The 23,842-nt window shown below is 38.7% G+C and overlaps 1 protein-coding gene across 1 annotated transcript in view; it reads left to right on the top strand.

The window, feature by feature from the left end:
- LOC114663759 (trichohyalin-like) overlaps positions 1-23,842 on the top strand; it is a 247,472-nt gene that overhangs the window by 185,768 nt on the left and 37,862 nt on the right. Inside the window, exon 11 of the mRNA XM_051935916.1 lies at positions 17,222-17,424. Within this exon, the coding sequence (XP_051791876.1) occupies positions 17,222-17,424 (203 nt within the window). The remainder of the gene's footprint in view (positions 1-17,221; positions 17,425-23,842) is intronic.

The following is a 23,842-nucleotide window of genomic DNA, read 5'->3' as shown; positions in this document are numbered from 1 at the left end:
TTTTTCATTTTTTTAATTAAAGGAGGAATACTGTACACATAAACAATGGGGGTTTGGTTGCAAAAGAAAGTGTACACTATATAAATGAGCTTCTTGGGAGATAGTAAACAGCCAGCCATGATTCTGGGTTATTAATGAAAGGAAAATACAGTGGATTCAGAGATTATTGTGTTGTAGATTTAGTTTTAAATAGGTGAATTTGCCATTTTTGTCCTTCAGTGTACACTTCATAACCTATAATGATAAAATGAAAAGAAGTTTTCAAAAAGGTTAACAGATTTATTAAAAATCAAAAATTGAAATCTCTCATTTATTCAAGTACTCAGACCCTTTGCTGTGGCACTCTAAATTGCGATCACGCCCATCCTCTTTGCTTTAATTATCCTTGAGATGTTTCTAGAACTTGATTGGAGTCTACCTGTGACACATTAAGTGTATTGGACAGAGCTTAGGATGGCACACAGCTGGTTACATGAGGTCCCACAATTCACACTGCAAGTTGGGACAAAAATCAAGCAATGAAGTCCAAGGAACACTTTATAGACCTGCGTAATCAAATTGTGGTGAGGCATTGATCAGGACAAGGATATAAAACTTTGAGCATTACCAGAACTTCAGACGACATCCTATGGTGTGATGGGAGATGCAGACACATCAGCACTCCATCAATTAGGCACACATGACAGCCTGCTTGGAGTTTGCCAGGCAGCATTTAAAGGACTCTATGAGCATTAGGGTAAAGATTGTCTGGTCTGATGAGACAAAAATTGAACTCTTTGGGCAAAACTCCAAACACTATGTCTGGCAAACACCAGGCGCTGCTCATCACCCGCCTGTTACCATCCCTACAGTGGAGCATGGTGGTGGCAAATCCTGCTATCGAGGTGATTACCAGCAGCAGGGATAAAGAGACTCATTACAACTGAGGCAAAGATGAATGCTGCCAAATACAGAGAGGTCCTTGTAAAAAACAACTTCAGAGTGCACATCAGCTCAGACTCGGGCAATGGCTTACCTTTCAGCACAACAATGACCTGAATCACGCAGCCAAGACAATGCTGGAGAGGCTTTGGGACTGTCCTTAAGTGGCCCAGCCAAGGCCTAGACTTAAACCCCATAGAATGTCTGTGGAGAGACCAGAAGATGGCAGTTTTCAGATGCTTTCCGCCCAATCTAGTGTAGCTTGAGAGGATCTGCCAGGAAGAAATGGATTATCTTCTCAAAGCTTGCAGAGACTTACCCAAAAGGAATTAATGTTATAATTACTAATGGGCTTCTACTAAGTACTAATTAGGGGTCTGAATATTTGTATGAATAAGAGATTTCAGTTTTTGTATTTTAATACATTTTCAAGCCTGTTTTCACTTTGTCGTTGTGGGTTATTGGGTGTAGATTGACAGTTAAAAATAGCAAATTTATCTATTTAGAATTAAACGTACAATAAAATGAAGAGTGCAGAAAGTGAAGGAGCTTAAATAATTTATGAATGCACTGTACCTCTTTACAGCCTGTTCTGATAGCTACCATTAACTCTTGAGGTGCTTATGTATGTTAGTATTATTGTAGGAAAAATCAGTGCTAACTTTGGGTCTCAGGAAAGTTGAAATAATGGTGAGTATGTTTTTTAAACTATAATGGGTTTGCAGGAAGACACTTTTGTTTGTAAATAGGAAGAAGGCCTTATTGCTGTTTCCATTACACCAAAGTATTAATTCATAGTGCCCTCTAGTGGTTACATCATGAAATGGCACTCTTAGCATTGTGTCCTCACTGAAGACTCAACACCTGTTGTCGATATGAGACACTGTGATAAATCATTAATATACTTTTTTATTTTTATCCTCATAAATATGTGATGCATTGTATAGCATAATTGCAGTGAGATTGAATATTTAAAGAATTTCATTAATTTTTACTAGTCCTATATTTTAAGGTCCATCCATCCATCCATTATCCAGCCCGCCGAATCCGAACACAGTGTCACGGGGGTCTGCTGGAGCCAATCCCAGCCAACACAGGGCACAAGGCAGGAACCAATCCCGGGCAGGGTGCCAACCCACCGCAGGACACACACAAACACACCCACACAACCAAGCACACACTAGGGCCAATTTAGAATCACCAATCCACCTAACTGGCATGTCTTTTTTCTGTATATGAGGAGTACACTTACTATTTGCTCCCTTCCTTTTCAAAACCAAATGCAGAATGAATGCCATAATTTTTAAGTGTGTTGAACATGCTCTTCATAGCCCCCATGAAAGTAATACACTTGGGGATATAGCTAATAGTTCAAAAATAGAAAATGTATTAAACTTGGTTGTTTGGAAGTTCAGTGGAAAACTGGCCTTGTGCTGGCTTTTTTAGCCCTTGGATGGCATTTCATCTTTATTGGGGTGAACAAGAGAAGCAATGGGTGCTTAGGTACTGAAAGCCATAGACCAGAACTTTAGAGGGAAGTCTGTGACTTGAACTTTGTATGTGGAATGGAGTGAAGCTATCATTCTTAAGCTCTGCTTTTCCTCACAATTTCCAATGACTTTTTACAAAATGTTTTTCATAATTTATACAGCAGAATTTCAAAATTCATAAAATTATTTTCTTTAAGGCCAGGCATATTTATTTGTTTCTCTTGTAATTGATGTACATGTCATACTAAACAGGGTTGGTGCTAGCCTTCAAAATAATTGCAGGAAACAAGCTGCTTTCTGTTTATGGGGTTCAGAGGAGCAGACCTAAGGAAATATTTACTTCAGTAGGTATTTTATTGCCTTCCCGCTAACCTCATATTTATGCAACAGGAGATCTCTGCATCCTGAAAAGTGATTTTTTTCCTCTGTACTGTGAAGCAGGCAGTGTGTTTAAAAGGATAAAAAGAATTTGAATTTTCACATGCACAGGCTCCGATTAAGTTTAAATTCCAGCACCATATAACAAAATTGTTTTAGGTGATTGGAAAGTGATGGACACAATTTTTGTGTAATCCAAAGAGTTTATTAGACTATCTTTATTATACGTTTTAAATGTAAGTGCTTGTTTTATCCCCGTGTGGAACCTTGAATACGTCCTGCCTGATTTTCCTTTTAATAACATGTAAAGTGCTTTAGCTTGGTATTTACTGTCAAAAGTGTTGATAAACCAAAGCTTGCCTAATAAAGGTGTGTTGCTTTATGCTATTCAGTATGTGAGTCATTAGGCTGCTGCTCGTTTTCTCAAAGTATTCTGTTATCTTTGGATGTCTGAAATGTTAAATCTTTTCAGATGTACCAGTATTTTGTAAGTATAGTAACCACACTGTCAAGCAAAATGAACACGACTTTTATACATTGTGATGAGGACAGTCCTGTCTGTCCCTCTTATCTGGAACAAAAATATCAAAAATCATGCTGTATATTGATATAATTGTTTTATTATACTCAATAAATATAAGAGAAGGATAAAACAGTGGGAGAATATAACATATCAAATAAATAACTTGAAGGGAATACTAGTTACCCCACTTTAAGTACATGTTCTGGATCTGGTCCTGTCTATCAGGTGGGGTTGCTCATTCATTGTTCACTACACTAAAACTATCTCCCAGTCACCTCCAAAATCTCCGACTCTATTAAATATTCTGCCCATGCCACCTCGCTGTCAATCTGAGTCTTTGACCAACTAACTACTCAGCTCTAATCCCAAATGGGCTTTGAGCAAAGAGATGCTTTACTTCCTATTGGCAGGCCACTACCAGGGCAAATCTTGTTACCACTTTCAGGGTAGGAACACTCTTGGAAAGTCCTATGACTTTCTCCTCCAGCTCCTCCTCTGGTGGCCCAAGGTCTTCCTGCATCCCGAAACTCAAAGGTTTTGTCAAAGGGAACAGGCAAATGCATTCACTCCAGTCCTCCCAGTCATTACAAACCAGTAACAGGACCCTCCATATTACCACTGGGTCTTTTTCTTGCTGCCTAACAGTGTGGAGGAATCCTGTTGACCTCTTGCCCCTGGACCCTCCTTCCTTTACATTAGTATCAATAAAGCAGGTACTTCCTGAACACATAAACGTGCAGGTCAGACAGACTTCTTGTGGTCACCATATAATTATTCTTGCCGACTAGGGTAGCAGGTGTAAGACAGAGCTATAACAACTATAAGCGAGTGTCAGGTTATGTCAGTCTGTTCTGCAGATACGAAAAAGTACCTACTGTCAATCCCTAAAATTGTTCTTTTCAGCTGAGTTTTAATCAATTTCATCAAGCAACTTAAGTTTTTTACTTGTGAATGCGGCAAACTAGTTCTGTGGATTATGGAATTTTGTAAACCTGTTTAATCATTTTGTTCTTTACGGTGCATGCATCACCGAATGTAACCAGCAGCATGTGCAACTGCACAATAATCTCTGTCACAAGTAAGCAGCACAATCAGCAGTGGGTCATTTATCTCAGTGGTAGAAACTGCTGCTGAAAATTCCCAGCGTCCAAGCCATTTTATCTCACACAATGTATCTTTTAGGAAGCGATTGCTCAGCAAAGGCGGCACATCTCTGCTGAGGGATCAGTTGTCAGTTACTGTAGTTGTCGCTTTCCATGACATTATTAAACCTTTGCCAACTGTACTTGGTACCATGCTATTATCAAAACTATAGGCTAAGCATAAGATCGACATACTGTGCATTACCTGGGGTTCATTTTAGTGTAAATTATTTGTGTACAGTTTTCTTTACGGTCATTTTATTAATAACTTTGAAAATACTTTTTTGTAAAAAAAGAAATAAGGCATCATGCAATTTTACAGATTTTTCAGTTACCGGACATTGTCACTGCAAGTGCTGTCTTACATAGAAAATGAAGTAACCAACATCCACATTAATGTGACATTAACGTGTACAGGGCCCTTCAAACTACACGAAAAATAAACCTCAAAAAACAGTATAGCCAACGCATATATCTTCTTATGTGTTGCAAGGAGAAACACTGATCTCTAGCAGCTATCAAGCCACTGTGGTGACCGTCAGATGTTAAGGGCCTAATGGACTTAATTGATTCCTCAAGTGCAGATATTTTAGGCACATTTCAGTTTAAGAGATATTGAATCATCATCAAAGGAGATAGACAAATTCAAAGACGGAAACAAAACTAGATGTAGTCATGGAGGAAATTGCAGTCATGGTGAAAGAGTGTGAGGCCTCAAAGTGGCCCCAGTTATTTGGGTTCCACTGACAAAACACAAGGGATGTATACACTTGAACATATAATAACTAAATACTAAACAAATAAGCTTACCAATATTATAGGAAATGCATAAAAATATTACAAATACATGAAAAATAAACCATAAAAAAGCAAGTAAACCATTCCAGGAAATAAACTCTGGCTGTAACACAACAGATTTGAAAACAAAAAAATCGGGAGTGGTCTCCCTTACACATTCTCTTATACTCAGATATGGGAATGGATTTTTGAGGAGTAAACCACAAGACAATGATTATATTTTTATATCATGTACATTAAAGAACCATCAGCAACAAATCGAATCAAATTAATAATATACTGAACAATTATTATAAAAGTAAAGTTGAATAAATTGGACTGACTGAAAGGTAAAGTACCATATCCAGTTATTAGAAATAGCCCAAAGGTTGATAGAAATTTATGTTTTGTACCTATTACTTGTATGCAAAATTTGTGAAAGTGAAAGTGTACTCAGGTTATCATGTTTTACACAGACACAGACACGCAGACATAATTACAAAAATGGTATTTTCGGACTCAGGGAAGTCTAAAATGTTGAGATTCATCAAAATCTCAAAATTGAATTTTTGGAGGATTCCAATACTTTCCCTATACTTATGTAGGAGAAAGTCAGGGAGGTCTAAAACATCGAGATTCATGAAAATGCCGACATCAAATTTTTGGACAATTACAATACTAGCAAAGTAAAAATCAACAAGTTTTTAGGTCTTAGGTCTTTCCTTTATAAAACATTGGATAAATTAGTTATGTAGGGTTGATGAGCTTTGCTGAGCTGAATGGGCTCTTCTCATCAAAATAGTTTTAATGTTCAAAGCAAGGTCTGGATGCATCTTTAAGTAAGCAGCCATTGTCCATAAAATGGTGACTCTGATGTCATAGGTCATACATGTCTAGGAACCACATAACATATTAGCAATCAGACACACAAAATGATGGCGCCCGTGATATCCAGAAACGCAAGATAAAAACAAATACAAAGAATCAAGACAATTATGAAAAACAGTCACAAAATGGTAAATAAATTATTTAAAAAAGATAAAAATAATGGTCAAATACAATAAAAATGGAATATTACATGCATACTCCTGGCAGTGAAACTGCCACCATTATAAAATGCAGATCATACCAGGTCTGCCTCCCTTCTTCCTTCCCCTTTCACTGCCTTGCCAAAATGGCACCTTGTTACAATATATAGAAAGAACATGTGGAGTGTTAGATAGGAGTCTGAAAGAACACTTGTAACGGTAACAACTGTGACACTGAAAAGGGACTGCGAAATGAAAACCCCCATGTACAGTCCTGTTCCTCAACACCAACATTGCTTATTCTGTCCTTTACACCTACCTGGACATATCGCATTGAGCAGGACACAGTGGTTAGGCCAATCAGCTGGCTCTCTTATAAGATTTTTATGTTTCTAGGCTCAAACAGAAATTGCCGAGTTCAGTGATTGTCCTTTAAGACTTAATGTGAAATCCAACAAATGTATGAAAACATTGGCGTGCAGTTTTAAATAAGCACACTTCTGTAAGCCTGATGCAAGCCTTTCTGTTACTCATAGCATCAAGAGTATGAGGCTAAACATTCTTACAGGACAAGAAAATATATGGCATTGAAAGATATATAGCTCTGCGAATAAGAGAGACCACACAACAGCACTGACCTAATATTGTTTCTTTACTATTTGAGCCGCACTGCACAGATTAAACTTTGACGCAAAAGTCTGAAAATAGTTTCCACATTTTTACATACTTTTCATTTTGTATTCCAAGTCTTCTTTTCTAAGCGGAGTATTTCCTTTTTCCATGGCTTTGACATGGTCTCATGAAGATAATTTTCCTCAAGAAACATACATTTCTCTACCTGGCAGGATTTTGCTGAAATAACATCAAATGCACGAAACCTTCACTAACTAAAAATGGCATGGCGCTTAAAGGATCTTGTACTGTTTTTGTATATGGGGCCCCTTGAATACAGATAAAAAAAAGCTTTTGACACATTGAAGCAAGATGTGGCTTGTCACCAGCACTTCTACAATTTTTTAAATTGGTGTCAATGTGTGTTTGTGCATTTGTTGCTTATGTGTTCTTGGTTTCGTAAAAAACGGGATGATTAAAATGAACTGTGTGTGTAACCGGTGTCAACGTGCTGCAAAAAATTCAATTGATTTTTATAAATCTGTTCAAAAGTGCTAATTATAATAATGTAACATAGCTTCAGAAATAGTTTTTAATGGAAAAATAATAAAAAGATTAAGAAGAATACGTGAAAGGTTATATTCCAAGCCGGGTGTCAATCATAAGAAAGACAACAAAAACCTTTTCCACATCAGAGAAAATCAGCTTTTCGGTTTCTGTCGGCCTCATAGAATGGAAAGCCAAATCCAGTTGCACCCTCAGCCCGTCTCTGCGGCAGGTACCCATTGTCTATACTTTCTATGCCGGTTTACTCTCTGCCAATAATTCTAATTGTCTGGTACCATAATTATTCGGTTATCACCTGAAGTTGCTTTCACGTTGGCAACAGTTTTCTCATTTTTGTTATGTTTTAGACATTTGTCTTGCAAACATTCAACCTTTATATTTTATATTCATTTTTGGACTTGATCATGTCCAGTCTATTTTTAGAAAATGTGCCTTTTTGGTATTATTTTGGAACAATCAACTACTGACCTCAATGACAATGTCACCACTGTACCTCCAAGTTCTCCAGTTCACACCTCCCTAAAATAAATCCATATTTAAACCTTGAAGCTAGTGGCATCATGAGCAACTTATGAAACTGAATTTCCATCTACCTAACTGACCAGAGTGTAGAGTTACCCGGAGAATGATCCACATGGAATGACAAGTCCCTCACTGATGATCCTCAGGAAACATTACCCTATTTGATCTGCATTCGTGACATTTAGCCAACAGATAAGAATATGAATAAGACAGCAAAACTGAGATAACATGTGACACAAGGAGAAAGCAAAAGACCTGAGCAATGTTCAAAATGTGGAAAACATTTGGAAAATGCAATTGTATCTGGGCAGATGCAGGCAAAAGGACCGTGATTCATAAATACAAGATGGGGAAGAACCAAATATAGAAGTGATCTGTGGGGATCACATTAACACTTGAGATAATGTAAAGAAGTATTTAATAAAAGCAAATACAATGTTAAGCTGCTGTGAAAGATAACCACAATACACGTCAACATTATGGGGTAGCATCCTGGTAAATCTCGTTTAATAGACAAGCATATTAAAGATGGAACAGAAGTACAGAATGCAAAGGGCTAGACTGTCAACATCTATAGTCATTTCTGGAGTGAAGATGCTTTCCCCAGATGAGAGTTCTTCAGATGAACCTCAACTTCCAGGTTCATAGCTGATTAAGTAAGATCCTGGGTGGAAGGAGTGAGACTTTCAGTTCGGCCACAGAAGTGACGTCAGTAGTCTTTTGGTCTAAAGTCCCCAGTTCTGCAGAACTCTACCTGAGTTCTGAGAGCCTTGAAGATGCTCCCTAAGTGTGTATGCCTAATACAGGCTGCTGAATATAAATTAAGGGTAGTTATGTTGAGACTTTATACTGTACTAGTGGGATCACTTCTGGAGTACTGTGTCTAATTGTAGTTACTGTATCAATGTGCAGAGAACAGTACTCAAGAGCACCCCTCAACTAACAGGCATTTCCAAGCCTGGCACAGACTAGAAAATGTTTTGTTTTTAATTGGATGTTACAAATATGAGAGGCCTCACATATAACAGCAGATTGCACCAATGTATTTGTGCTCTAGTCTGTGTTTAGTTATTCAAGCAGACACAATTGAAGATTATGTCCACAAAGAAAATCGTACAATAATAGAGTTACACTCGTGTTTCAAAGGCTCCCGACCTGAGATCCCTGGAAATGTATAGCAAACAAAAATGTTAATGACTGTCAATTTGCTGCAATAGTTTTTACATTATTTTTTATAAAATAGGCAAAATTAAAATGAGAAAATAATGTGGGAGAAGCCATGGTTGAGGAGATGGGGTTAGCATGGCTTGTACATCTTGCAATGTGTGTTCTTCTGCTGGTATGTCATTAGCTAACAGTATTTTACATGTTACAAAAAAAAAAACATTTTAACCCAATACTTTAGACCTTGGAATGAAAAATATTAAACATATGAAACATGAGCTTTTTTGTCCATCACACAAAACGCCATGTATGAGGTAAGCTAAACATTATACCATCCTCAGTGTAAAGCGTGTCATTGGCAGCATGATGCTGTAGAGATGCTTCAAAATACTGAGAAATCCTGGAGGAAAACCTGATGTAGTCTCCAAAAAACCTGCAGCTTGGGAGAAGATTTATTTTTGAATGAGACCTTTAAGCTAAATCTACACAGAAATGGTTTTAAAACAACTAAGGTACAGTCCTGGAGTGCCCAAGTCAAAATCTAGATCTCAATCCAACTAAGAATTTGTGGCCGGACTTGACAAAGGTTCACAATCTTCATGCAACTTGTCAGAGCTTGAGCAGTTTAACAAAAATGAATAGGAGGAAAAAAGGGCACAGTCCAGCGGGCAGAGCTGATGGAGAGGTGGGCACACGGACTCCAGACTGGAATGGCTGCCAGAGGTGCATCTACTAAATAGTCACTTCAAAGGGGTGAATACTCATGTGATCAATTGTGTTATGTTTTATATTTGCAATTAATTTAGATCACAGTGGCCAAGTGGGGTGAATACTTTTATAGGCACTGTAAGAATGCAGAACAATTTCGATGAAATCATGCGTGTAGGCCTAGCAATAGTAAAAAAGATAGTGTCACACACGTTCGAGTAGGAGGCAGCTAAAAGGCTTGAGTAATTGTAATACCACCACCGGCCAGGGGGTGGCGGAGTGTGCTGACTGTCTTTCTCAGTTACTTGCAGACCGTTCCTGGGAAATCCCGCCAGGTTCCGACACCCTCGATGATATCACTTCCAGGTCAAGCCCCAGAGAGAACGGCAGTTCCAGTCACACAGACATCACTTCAGGTTCCAGCCCTAAAGATGATGTCACTTCCTGAGCGGGCCTTTAAAGCCACCATCTTTCTTGCCTTAAGTCAGTTCTGTTTTGGACTCAGTCGTGTGAACATCTCTGTTCAACAATTTCAACTTTTGCAGCCAGGATATATTATACGGGTGGCTGCCCTAAACCTTTATTATGTCTCATGGTATTCTTTATCACAATAACTGTACAGATAATAATAACAACTAGTGATAAAATTAAAGGAAAATGCCGATTCTACTGCCTAGTGGTGGATGGCATCCCATTTAGTTCTGGGTCTTAGCCTATGCTCACTACTGCCAGCCTCAGCTTCTCCTACCTCTAATGAAGAAATTTTGCTTCAAAAAATGGATTCATGTACCGTAATTTCAGTTTTCTTTCAGAAGATGTTTTTTTATCTTATAATGGTACAATGTGTAAACTTTATTTTGCTCCCACTTTGTCCAGCTGTTTAATTTTTGAGACTTTATGTGTGGCAGCATTCTATATTTTAGAAAGCTGCAAAGTTATAAGAATGAAAGTCTTTACACAAAGTTCATGGCAACAGTATTAATCTTCAGTTTTTCAATATTTTGGCTTGTTAAGCTTCTGGCTGCAGTCTAAATTAATTTAACATTGTTTTACAATTGCAAGATAACTCCCTGCGGTAGGTTGGCACCCTGCCTGGGATTGGTTCCTGCCTTGTGCCCTGTGTTGGCTGGGATTGGCTCCAGCAGACCCCCGTGACCCTGTGTTCGGATTCAGCGGGTTGGAAAATGGATGGAAGATAACTCCACATATGCAAATAAGAAATTGTTATTTAGATCAGTTGCACATCTTACTTCTGTGTTTAGATGATGAAATGGCACACCATTAAGGCTCCTGGGCATTCATCTTTTACAGGATCTGCTTAATATACTACAAGGTCAAAGGAGTCCAAAAGTCTATCCAAGATGTGAACCAACAGTGGAAGGGACACCAGTCCAACGCAGGACACACTCATGCACACATCCACATTGAACCAATTTAGATCTTCTAATTAACTTAAAGGAGCAGGTAGAAATCCAATGTGGACATGGGCAAAGCATGCAAATGCCATACAGGCAGTGGCTGAGCCAAAATTTACACCCAGGACTGGGGAGCTGGGAAACAGCAGTGCGTACCACATGATTCAGGTCCGTGCCAATTTGCTTTTTAAAAGTTCAAGTACTTGTTTTTCATTACATGTATGTATTCTTGTACATAATACCGCAGATGTCAGAAAGTGTATATTGAACAATGTATAATATCTTCTTTATTATGCTCAGGTTATCCAAAAGGACTCTTTTTTATTCAACACATGAAGCGCTGCCTTTCTTCCACTTTAAAAAACGCACCCTTGTTAGGAGGATAAACTACAGGATGTGTTTTTCCACAGTGAGTTCAATAGCCTGCTTTAAAATTCATGAAGTATGAGGCACTGGCTTTCTTCAAAATCCCATCTTCTCTGCAGATTTCATTTCAGCCGCTCTGTTTATATTTCACGCATTTTTGCTGAAGTTTCTAAAAATGGTCTAAAGGGAGTTTCAGGTACATAAAATGGCTTACAGAATTCAGCTATTGTATTTAGCTTTTGATGTTAAAATTTCATTAAAAATTGATCTATAGAAAAAAAGAAAAAGAAAGAAAGAAAGAAAGAAAGAAAGAAAGAAAGAAAGAAAGAAAGAAAGAAAGAAAGAAAGAAAGAAAGAAAGAAAGAAAGAAAGAATCTGGGTAATTAACTGCCAGCATTATATCATACTTGTATTTTACCATCACACAAATGTGAAAAGAAACCCAGCACCAAAGTCAGTTATGGAGAGATCAGAAAGGTCAGTTCAAATTCATTCTCCACTTCCAATGGTATTACTGGAGGTATGTGAGCTGAAGGTCAAGATGGCTTATACAAATCAAACACAATCACAACTTTTTTTGAAGTAAGAAATGGACCTCAATGCAAAGACAAAAATGATGTGCTTATCTTAACCAGGCTGGTTACCATATGTATGTTTCCACTTATTAAAGCCAAGAAAGACTTATCTAACATGGAACATCAGTGCCATTTCCTTTTTAAATTTAATTAAAAAATTTCATACAGTAAAGTGATTAGTAACGTCTTGGTGGCCGTGTCCATGGGGAGATTTTCTCAAGCACACCAGCTCCCTCCTCCATCCCAAAGAAATGTGAAACTGTGTCCTGTGATGGACTGTCCAAATTGGCACCCGTTATTGTTGCAACACATTCATGTAGAATGCCCAAATGCCCATCTCTCCACCCTTCCCTTTATTGCATTTAGAGGATGTTGTACCCTTTCAGAAACACCATTAATGTGATTACTTCATAATAAAAAATAATTTAGCATTCTGAAACCCACTTAATCCAACTGAGGGTCACAATGGGCCAAAGCCTCATTACAAGCCCTTAGTGCAACTCGGTCCTGAACATGGCACTAGTGCACTGTAGTAAATTGTGTAACTAACATTGTCTTGAATTTAACTCTTTAATATATATAAATATGCGGTCTTATACCTCGGAGTTGCTCCTCGAGTGGCACATTGTTGATTACATAATATATATACATAAAGAGACATATTTGTTTAAACAGACACGAAAACAAAGTAATATGAAACTGATTAACATAAATGAACCTTAACAAACTGGTCCATTAATTAATTAATCTCCTAATTCTAAGTGTCTGCACCACTATATTCATATTAATTTAAAAGCCTAAATGGCATCAGAGGAGGCTGTATATATTTAAAGAAAGGCCATGCACTTCAAAAAAAAGGAAAGAAAAGAAGCATCAGAAAAGATCAGGATTTAACATAACAAACACTGCTGTCATTTCACTGAAATCAACAACAGATCATCACTTTTCCCCCAGTTACATGTAGCAGTAAGGTGTCGTGGACTTTCATCACCACTAACCCATGGCTGTCGGGCTGTCATCTGGACTCAACGGTGAGGTTGTTTTGGCTCACATTTCAGAATAACCTTGTTGGAACTGTGTTCTACTGTCATTTTATCATTTGGATTTTGCCAGCTTCCATCTGGTTTCCATTCTACAGTTACCATATTTTCATATTGGACTTTGTGTGTATTTGGATGTTTGTTCTTTGTTTTGTAATTATTTATGTTTCATAGATAAGACAAGGGAGTTCATGGTTTCTTTTCATGTTTTTCTTTTCCATCACTGTAAATACTTGAATTTACATCAGGCCCGGAGATTATGGGGCGTGTGTAACATTTCATCTTTTTTAATATACAGTATTCATTTTCCATTTACTTGACCTTAATCTTTGACTTATTTATGTTTCTTGAGGAGAAGGCAGAACATAAACTGAAGGGTAAGTATGGCTTGCTGTGGCCAAGTTTAGTTTAACTTGCCTCTGTCTGAGGGTAAGTGCTAGTTGTTACTCACTGTTTACACTGATATTTATAAGAAGGGATCAGAGTATATACAGTGCTCTGACTAATAGATATCCAGTCAAAATCAGGATGCTTCTAATCAGCTAATAAGTGAATGTTGGAAAAGCTTGTTGCTGAGATAGGTTGTGTACTACACTTGAGAAAAAGGTGGATTAGGAACACCATACTACTAGGTAGGGCCTCCTTTTGCTGTCAAAACAACCTCAATGGATTCCACAAAATGTTAGAAACATTCCTTTGAGATTCTGGACCATGTTGACATGATTGCATCACACAATTTCTGCAGATTTGTCAGCTATGCTATGAAACCCCCATTCTAACACATCCGAAGAACAGAAAACTAAGGCTGCAGAGGGCACAGACTCACCAAACCTGAACAGTAAGACTGGAAAAACGTGACCTGGTCTGATGAATCTCAATTTCTGCTGAGGCACACAGATGATAGAGTCAAAATCCAAAATGTGATTTTGGTTCATTAATACCAGTCAGTCATAGCTTAAGCAACAGTATTGTTGCTGACTATGTGCATTACCTCATGGCCACAATTTGGCCATTTTTTACTTAATAATACCCCATGTTACGAAGCTGGTTTTATGAACATGAGAATGAGTTCAGTGTTCTTCAGTGGCCTTTCCAGTCACTAGATCGGAATCCAGCAGAACACCTTTAGGATGTTGTAGAATGGGAGACTTATTACAATGTGCATCATACAAACCAATTTCACTTCTGAATAATGATGTTAAGATACTCTACAAAGAACTAGCTAGAAGAATTGAGAAAGTGCTTCCTTTGGTAATATCACAAGACCAAACTGTATTTACTAAAGGCAGACACTTAGCTTCCAACCTTCGACACTTGTTTAATGTAATATATTCACCTACAAAGTCTAACACCCCAGAGATATTATTATCGTTGGATGCAGAAAAAGCATTTCATATGGTTGAATGGAACTACCTCTTCACTACATTGGAGATATTTGGGTTTGGCTCGAACATTTGTGCATGGATCAAACTATTGTATACCAGTCCAGAACGTGACACTAGACAAGGATGCCCCTTGTCACCACTGCTTTTTTGTTGAAATGCTTATGAGATAAATGGGATTATCAGTGAAGGACTTGAACAGAAAGCTTCTCTATATGCAGATGATATGGTACTGTATATATCAGATCCACAAAATACTGTGCCTGCAGTCCCAACAGCACTAACAGAATTTCAAAAGATGTCTGGTCTCAGAATTAATTTGACTAAAAGTGTGCTCTTTCCAGTGAATTCTCAAGCACACAATATTAGACTGGACACCTTCCCTTTTATCATCGCAGATCAGTTTAAATACCCAGTGGTAAACATCACAAGTAAACATAAAACTCTTTATCAACAACATTTTGCAGCCGGTATTAGAAAACATAAGCAAGACTTGCATAGATGGTCTACCCTTCATCTCACTTTAGCTGGAAGAATTAATGTTGTCAAGATGAATATCCTTCCTAAGCTTCTTTTTCTATTTCAAGACATTCCAATATATATCAATAAATCATTTTTTAAGAAATTATATTCAATCATAACCTCATTTATTTGGAATTCAAAACATCCACGTATCCAAAGGGCAACCCTACAAAGACTGAAGGCAGAAGGTGGCATAACTCTACCTAACTTTCAGTTTTATTACTGGGCGGCAAATATACAAGCTATAAAAACCTGGACATTGACACAAATAGACAAACATACACAGGCCTGGTCCGCACGAGAAATAAAATCCTGCAGTACTGCTTTATATTCCTTGCTTTTTACTCCAATAAGTACAAGTCATCACCAATATACTAACATCCCAATTTTACTTCACTCACTCAGAATATGGAACCATTGTAGGAAGCACTTCAAGATAGAGAAGCTTTTATCTGTGGCACCTCTGCACGAGAACCACCTTTTTCCACCCCCTCAAACGTACGCAATTTTTTAATGTCTGGAAAACATTTGGGATTAAATCACTTAGAGATCTGTACATAGACAACGTCTTTGCATCCTATGAACAATTACACTCCAAATTTAACTTTCCAGCAACACATTTCTTTCACTATCTTCAAATTAGAAACTTTGTTAAACAAACCTTACCCAATATTCCTTACCTCCCACCTACCTCTATTCCAGAAAAAAAATTGTTCAGTCTTAAGGATTCAGACACCATCTCCGTAATATATAACAACTTCTTACTGTCCCTCCCTTTCAAAGATCCCAGAGTACAGTAGGAAAAGGATCTCTCACTCAACATTTCAGAAAAGGAGTGGAAGGTAGCAATGCAGAGAATTCACTCGAGCTCCATATGCGCAAAGCATACAATTATTCAACTCAAAATTATATACAGAGCTCATCTGTCTCGCTTAAAACTGTCCAAAATGTTTCCAGGGCAAGACCCAACCTGTGAACGCTGCAATCAAGTTCCAGCCTCACTGGGTCACATGTTTTGGGCCTTCACAAAATTAACATCATTCTGGACCAAAATCTTTAAATGCCTTTCAGACAGCCTTGGTGTCACAATCCCTCCTAACCCATTAACTGCTGTGTTTGGTGGACTCCCAATTGGACTTAAAGTGGAGAAGGACAAACAAACTGTAATTGCCTTTACTACACTATTGGCACGTAGGCTTATCTTGCTCAACTGAAAGAATTCTAACGCATCTATTTTAAGTCAATGGATAACTGATATTATATATTATTTGAAATTGGAAAAAAATCTAATTCTCACTTAGAGGATCTGATCAAAACTTTTTTAAAACCTGGCAGGATCTAATCAATAACATTTTAGAATAAGCATTTTAATTGAGGAAGCAGATTCTCTCCTCTCTTTTTTTATTTATTTTATTTATTTATTTTTATTCATTTATTAATTTATCTATTTACATATTTTTACTATTATTAAAGTTTTACTCTGTTGGCCTAGCTCTCTTTCTCATGGGTGGGGGTTGATTTGTTTCAAACCTAGTTTTGTTAAACTTGACTTGCTTGTATGGAATGTTATTTGATTTTAATACAATCAATAAAATGCTTAAAAGAAAGTTGCTGCACATATTTATTGTATATCCATTACATTATCTATACAGACATCTTAGAGGTCTTTAATTTCTCTATTATATATAATTAATCAAACCAAGGTATCTTGTCTTTTATTTTATCAGGTTGGGATGCACTTATCATTCATTGTGTTTGTATTTTTAAAATGTTATCTCAAATGCAATTTGGATGGGTGAAAACATTCTATACTTTGCATGTATTTAAAAGTATTTTAATATTTTTTTTTTATATTTAGCATTCTACTCATATAGAAAAATATAACTTTATGATTTGATGGCTAACATATCACAGATATAAATAGTGGCTGATTGTTCCCTTTTTTTCTCGTAGAAGGCATATCCTTAATTTTTTCATTCAGGACAGTGACATTTAAACTAATGGCATTCAAGAAAATATACAGCAATCTTTAAGATATGAGATGCTATGGTCTAATTTACTTGAATTTAAATCTCATTTTACTTTCTAGAATAGTGAAGAAAATCAGAAGCAGTCTATTGAAAACCGGGACCTCAAGCGAGCGCAGCAGGCAGAGTGGCGCCGCTTAGAAGTAGAGAGGAAACGCAAAGAGAAGGAGCAGCAGAGAAGAAGAGAACAAGAAGAAAAGGAGCAGGAAGTAAGAATGGTGCAGGAACTGGAAGAACAAGTAGCAAAAAGACTAGCAGAACTTAGGTAAATAGACAAGGGTTTGATACTACACCTTATCCAGTAGGTGCAAATGCAAGTGCTGTAATTGTGTACAATTTAATCTCATCGAATTCCCGAGAGTCTGTGGCCAATGGGCTCTGGTAAGTGCACACCATTCTCAGAAGTTACATCCTCCCTAATTTGAAATAATAGGAAAACTGTTTTGGATTTTACTGTGTATAACAATGCAAGTCTTAAAATTACTACTTCAGTGTAGGATGCATAGAAAAAAATGAAAGATCTCAGCAAATATAAAAATAATTTACTCTTTGTAAAGTTGTTAAGTCAGAGGACTCACACTGCGGGTTTTAGTTTTCATTGCATCTTTGCTTGATTTCTTTCATCTGTGGTGAGTCTATCCTGCTCAACATGTTGTACACTTGCCCAGCTGGGGTTGACACAATGATACTGAGAAACTGCATTGGTGTTGGATTTTCATTGTAACTACTATGATTAATTGCATAATTACTGGATATATCTTACTGAGTAGTGATAGCACCATTCATGTGACCTGTAAACTGGCCTACAAAATGCAGTCACTTCAAGCTTAATTTACTTTTACATATTTAAGACTTACACTATTGGGGATCTGTTTAATAATAACCATAATAATAATAATAAATTTACTTCATTATTATCATGTTTTTCTAGCGAGGGCAACAAAGTGAGCTAGACTGCTGAAGCCCAGGAGACATCCACATGATGCCAAGGGAATCAAAGGGATAATCTCTCCAGCATGTCCTAGGCCTGCACCATAGTCTTCTCCCACTGGACACAGGAGAATCCTAACTACATGCCCCAGCCACTTCACTTATAAAATTTGACCCTCTGTGATAAACACATTTGCTTACAAAGCTTACAAAGCACATTTCATACTTTTAAAAATGACAATACAGTTTACCTTAAGAAAAAATAAGTACAAAAATATAAAAACGCATATACTGTATATAATAGATAAAATGTTGTGTATTCAGACCACTGCGTGTGTGTATATGTTGTCGACCGAGGGAGTACACCAGTCACGGAAGAAGTATTGAGACACCAACTGGGTCGCCCCTTTTAATATTTACACAGTCCTTAACTAAGCCAGGCACTCATTAAAGCAAAATGAAAAGCAGGTTAACAAAAATGAAATTCTTTTTCTCTGGTTCTTCAATTTCAGGGAGGAGCTCCAGTCATTAGGCTGCTCTGTCCTGAATGAGAAGCGCCGTGCAGGGAGCGACTCTCTTTTATAGTGCAGGGGGTGGAGTCAGTTTCTCTCCATGGGCGGTTTCTCAAGGCTGTAGGAGAAAAAGGAGATGTTACCATCAGCAACCACATCCCCTTGTGTCCCGGAGTGGTAGCGCTTAGGTCAGATGAGCCTGGAAGGGAAACCTCAGATGCTCATGAGTGACAATATGCTTATTTATCTATTTATGCATTTATTCCTTTAAAGAGCTTCTTTTAAAAGCCTAAATTCCCCTAGGGATAAATAAAGTTTTATCTATTGTGATAAGCAGCCCGGACACAGACAGACAGACACCGATAGTTTACACCCAAACACACGTTTATTATACAGTAATCCCTCGCTATATCGCGCTTCGCCTTTCGCGGCTTCACTCCATCGCGGATTTTATATGTAAGCATATTTAAATATATATCGCGGATTTTTCGCTGCTTCGCGGGTTTCTGCGGACAGTGGGTCTTTTAATTTCTGGTACATGCTTCCTCAGTTGGTTTGCCCAGTTGATTTCATACAAGGGACGCTATTGGCAGATGGCTGAGAAGCTACCCAGCTTACTTTTCTCTTTTTCTTGTGCTGACTTTCTCTGATCCTGACGTAGGGGGATTGAGCAGGGGGGCTGTTTGCACACCTAGACGATACGGACGCTCGTCTAAAAATGCTGAAAGATTATCTTCACATTGCCATCTTTTGTGCAGCTGCTTCCTGAAACGACATGCTGCACGGTGCTTCGCATACTTAAAAGCTCGAAGGGCACGTATTGATTTTTGCTTGAAAAACAAACTGTCTCTCTATCTCTCTCTCTTTGTCTGCTCCTGACGGAGGGGGTGTGAGCTGCCGCCTTCAACAGCTTTGTGCCGCGGTGCTTCGCATACTTAAAAGCCAAACAGACCTATTGATTTGTTTGCTTTTCTCTCTATCTCTGTGACATGATCTGCTCCTGACGCGCACTCCTTTGAAGAGGAAGATATGTTTGCATTCTTTTAATTGTGAGACAGAACTGTGATCTCTGTCTTGTCATGGAGCACAGTTTAAACTTTTGAAAAAGAGACAAATGTTTGTTTGCAGTGTTTGAATAACGTTCCTGTCTCTCTACAACCTCCTGTGTTTCTGCGCAAATCTGTGACCCAAGCATGACAATATAAAAATAACCATATAAACATATGGTTTCTACTTCGCGGATGTTCTTATTTCGCGGATGGCTCTGGAACGCAACCTCCGCGATGGAGGAGGGATTACTGTACATAACTCCTATTTACAAGTGTATCGCACACAGCCCAGTGCCCCTGCACCAATCACCCTTAAGTCCAGGCCTCTATTACAATGCCTTTCACTCTTCCTGACCGCCTCCACTCCTCTCCTCCAGGCTACGTCCACTTCCACCAGACTCCAGCTATTGAATGGACGGAGGCGGCCCCTTTTATGTTCACCCGGATTTGCTCCAGGTGCCTCCTGATGAACTTCCGCCGGCACTTCCTGGTATGGCGGAAGTGCCGGCTGAGCACCCGGGAGCACTTCAGGTGTCACTGGTAATTCTTCCGCCAGCACCTCCTAGGGTCCCTATAGGGTTGAGCTTCCATGCTCTGTTTCCGTGGTCCCCATACCAACCAGGGAGGCTGCCCTCTAGTGGTCCGGAGGAGGCGTAGTCCCTCTCCCGGTCTTTCCAGGCGTCCTGGCTGGGTACCGCCCCCAGCCACTCGCCACACTATCTATCTATCTACCTATCTATCTATCTATTATTTGTATTGAGCTTAATAATGTTACTGTTGAAGCATGGGTGGGCAGACTTCTTCTTGAACAGTATGTTTATAATTGTTAAAAGATCCGTCCTTTGACAATGGAGGATCAGAATACTTGCCCTCAATGTCAAAGACCACAGTTTTCATTCTAATCAAAATTGCAATTTATTAAGTGATTTATTGATATTAAGACTCCTGCAGCATGCTGGGCTTTTAAATCATTAGCTGTTAAAGGACACAGAGCTATCTGAATCAGTCCAACTGAGCAAATAATTAGATTATGTATTTCAGACAAAGAGAAAGCCAAAAGATACTATGACTCTCCAAGACTGGCGCCGACTATCTGACATAGGGATTCAATTAGTTCATGTTAACAGTTAATTTTAAAAAGCTGCAGATTCAGACCCAATACAGTCTGTCAGTTCTATTACCATAAAAGCGTAAAGCAGTATACAAAGCAGACACTTTCACTAGTTTGGTGCACTAAGCTTAAGGAATAAAACATGCACTACATTTGTGGGTATCACTCCATGAACAGAAGTATAACACTCTCTGGAACACAGGGGTTGAAAAAGAAATCTGCATTAGTTATAAAATTAATGAAAAACGTGTATTTAGGTAAATCTCTTTTTGAATTGTATCTGTGTGTAGTTTTTGAATAAGATTTTGGAAAAGTCACTATATAAAAAAAAATTGCCTAAATGTTGAAAGTCTAAACATAAAAATACTCTAATTTATATTAAGTAGCATGAAATCATTAATCACACAACTTTTTTTAATATACTATGTAACCCGGTGTGAGCGTCCTTTCTGTATATATACTGTATACTGGGGCTTCAGAAAATATTCAGACCCCTTCACTTTTTACACTTTTTGCTATGTTGCAGCCTTGTGCTAAAATCATTTAAATATATTTTTTCATTCAATACCCCAGAATGACCAAATGATAACAAAATTTTTAAAAAACTTTGAAAATTTATTAAAAATAAAAAACTACAATATCATATCATCACAAATATTCATGCCCTTTACCCAATATTTTGTTGAAGCACATTTGGCAGCAATTCTAGCCTGGAGTCTTCTTGGGTACAATGCAACAAGCTTCACGCAGCTGGATTTGCAGATTTTCTGCCATTCTTCTCTGCAGATCCTCTCAAACTCTGTCAGGTTGGATGATGACCACAAGTCAACAGCTATTTTTTAGGTCTCCTCAGAGATGTTCAGTTGGGTTCAACTCCAGGCTCTGCCTGGGCAACTCAAGAACATTCCCATAGCTGTGTTGTCTTTGCTTTCTACTTACAGTCTTTGTCCTGTTGGAAGGTGAATCTACAGCCCAGTCTAAGGTCCAAAGTGCTCTAAAGTAGGCTTTCATTAAGGGAATCTGTGCATTTTGCTCTGTTCAGCTTTCCTTAAACACAGTTTCTGCTGCTGGAAAACCACCCCACTTTATGATGCTGCAACCACCATACTTCAGTGTTGGAATGGTACTGCTCAAGTGATGAGTGGTGCCAGTTTTCTCCTGATGTGACTCTCAGAGTTGAGGCCAAACAATTCAATCTTGGTTTCATCAGTCTAGAGAATCTTGTTTGTCACAGTCAGGGAGTCATTTAGGTGTCTTTTTGAAAACTCCAAGCAAGCTTTCATATGTTATCTGGCCACTCAACAGTAAAGCCCAGATTAGTGGAGTGTAGCAGTGGTGGTTGTCCTTCTGGAAATTTCTCCCATCTACACATAACTCCAGAGTCACCACTGGATTTTAGGTCACCTCTCAAACCAAGGCCCATCTCCCCCAACTGCTCAGTTTGGCCAGGCAGCCAGCTTTAGGAAGTCATGGTTGTTGTAGAATTCTCCCATTTAAGAATCTTGGAGGCCACAGTGCTCTTGGGATCCTTCAGTGGCCTTCTCTAAATCTGTGCCTCAACACAATCCTGTCTCTAAGCTCTGCTGGCAATTCTTTCAACCTCATGGCTTGTTCTTTTGCTTTGATTCACATTGTCAGGTGTGTGAGCTTCTATAGACAGGTGTGTGCAGGGCTGGCTCTAGTTTTTGTGCTGCCCTTGGGAAAAGTGAAAATGTTGCACTAAAACCACAGAGTCTTGAAGGCTATTGCTATACATATTATTGCAGATCGAAGAGCTAGGGGTTTGGTGAGGCTTTCCTTTGGGGTTTCATGTGAGTCACACACAAATATCAGATTAAAGAGCTAGGGGGGGTCCCCTTGGATTTTCACATGAGTCCTACATGAATGACTGATTGAAGAGTGGGGGAAACCCCCTTTAGGATACACATGAGTAGTACATAGATGTCAGTGAAAAGAGTTGGGGGGATTCCCTCCAGGAGATCCACATATGTGATAATGGGTGTCAGATCAAATAGCAATGGGTGGGCTCCACTTGAAGAGTCATGCGAGCCATACATGCATGGATCAAAGAGTGGTGGGGATTTCAGGAGACAAGCACTACAGGGAAAATCAGGAGCTGGGGTCTCAGATCACCCAAAGCCGCCCCCTGCCAATAGCAATGGCTACATCTATTATAGCTGACAAAATTCAGCCCCATGACAACTTTGGCACCCTAGGCGACCAGCTAGATCTCGTATATGGTAGAGCTGATCCTGGGTGTGTGTCTTTTGTAATCTAGTCCAATCAATTGAATTTTATACCAGGGGAACTCCAAACAAGGTGTAGAATCATCTCAATGATGATCAACAGAATGGGATGCACCTGAGTCATATTTCAAGTATCATAGCAAAGGGTCTTGTGTCATTGTGATATTTCAGTTTTTTTATTTTTGATACATTTGTAGCTTTACCACATATGGGGTTTTCCATTTTTTTAGTATGTTCTGTTTGGTGATTGATATACTGTATATTAGTAACAATACTTGTAGCATAGATACTGTCTTACTGTCTTTAACAGGTTTGCACGGATGTGGAGGGGCTTGTGTTAATTGTAGTGTGTAGTTGTAGGCACTGCACATATAAAACCGGAAGAGACGGATGTGATGGGACTTTTTGACTTTTCCACTTCCCATCAACTCCAACTCATCCCCTTGTGAACTGGATATTCAAAGGAAAAGAGGATTTTGTACGGCCGTCAGATATATGGACAGTGGGGGCGTTTTTTTTCCCCTTCTTGTTATTGCGGATGGCCAGGACCCTTACCTGGCAGGAACATGTTTATTGTGGTAGGACCAAGAGAGAGAGCATGGTCAGGGCATTATCTCCCCCAAGGACGCTAGAGGGCAGGCCCCACTGGGTTGCTGTGGCACCACAGATTCCCGCAGAGCACGCTGGGAGTTGAAGTTTGCTGCAACCCTATTGGGTTCCGTGGGTGCCACCTGGGGGAGCTGTGGAAGCTGCAGAGCCCTACTTTAGGCTTTCACCACACCTGGGCGTGATTCCAGATGTCACTAATGAGCCACCTGGAGTGCAGTCCCAGGTG

This window comes from Erpetoichthys calabaricus, chromosome 13, assembly GCF_900747795.2.
Source record: "Erpetoichthys calabaricus chromosome 13, fErpCal1.3, whole genome shotgun sequence".
In the NCBI taxonomy this organism is placed as follows: domain Eukaryota; kingdom Metazoa; phylum Chordata; class Cladistia; order Polypteriformes; family Polypteridae; genus Erpetoichthys; species Erpetoichthys calabaricus.
Note: the sequence above shows the minus strand (reverse complement) of the source record. Positions and strands in the feature narration are given on the sequence as shown.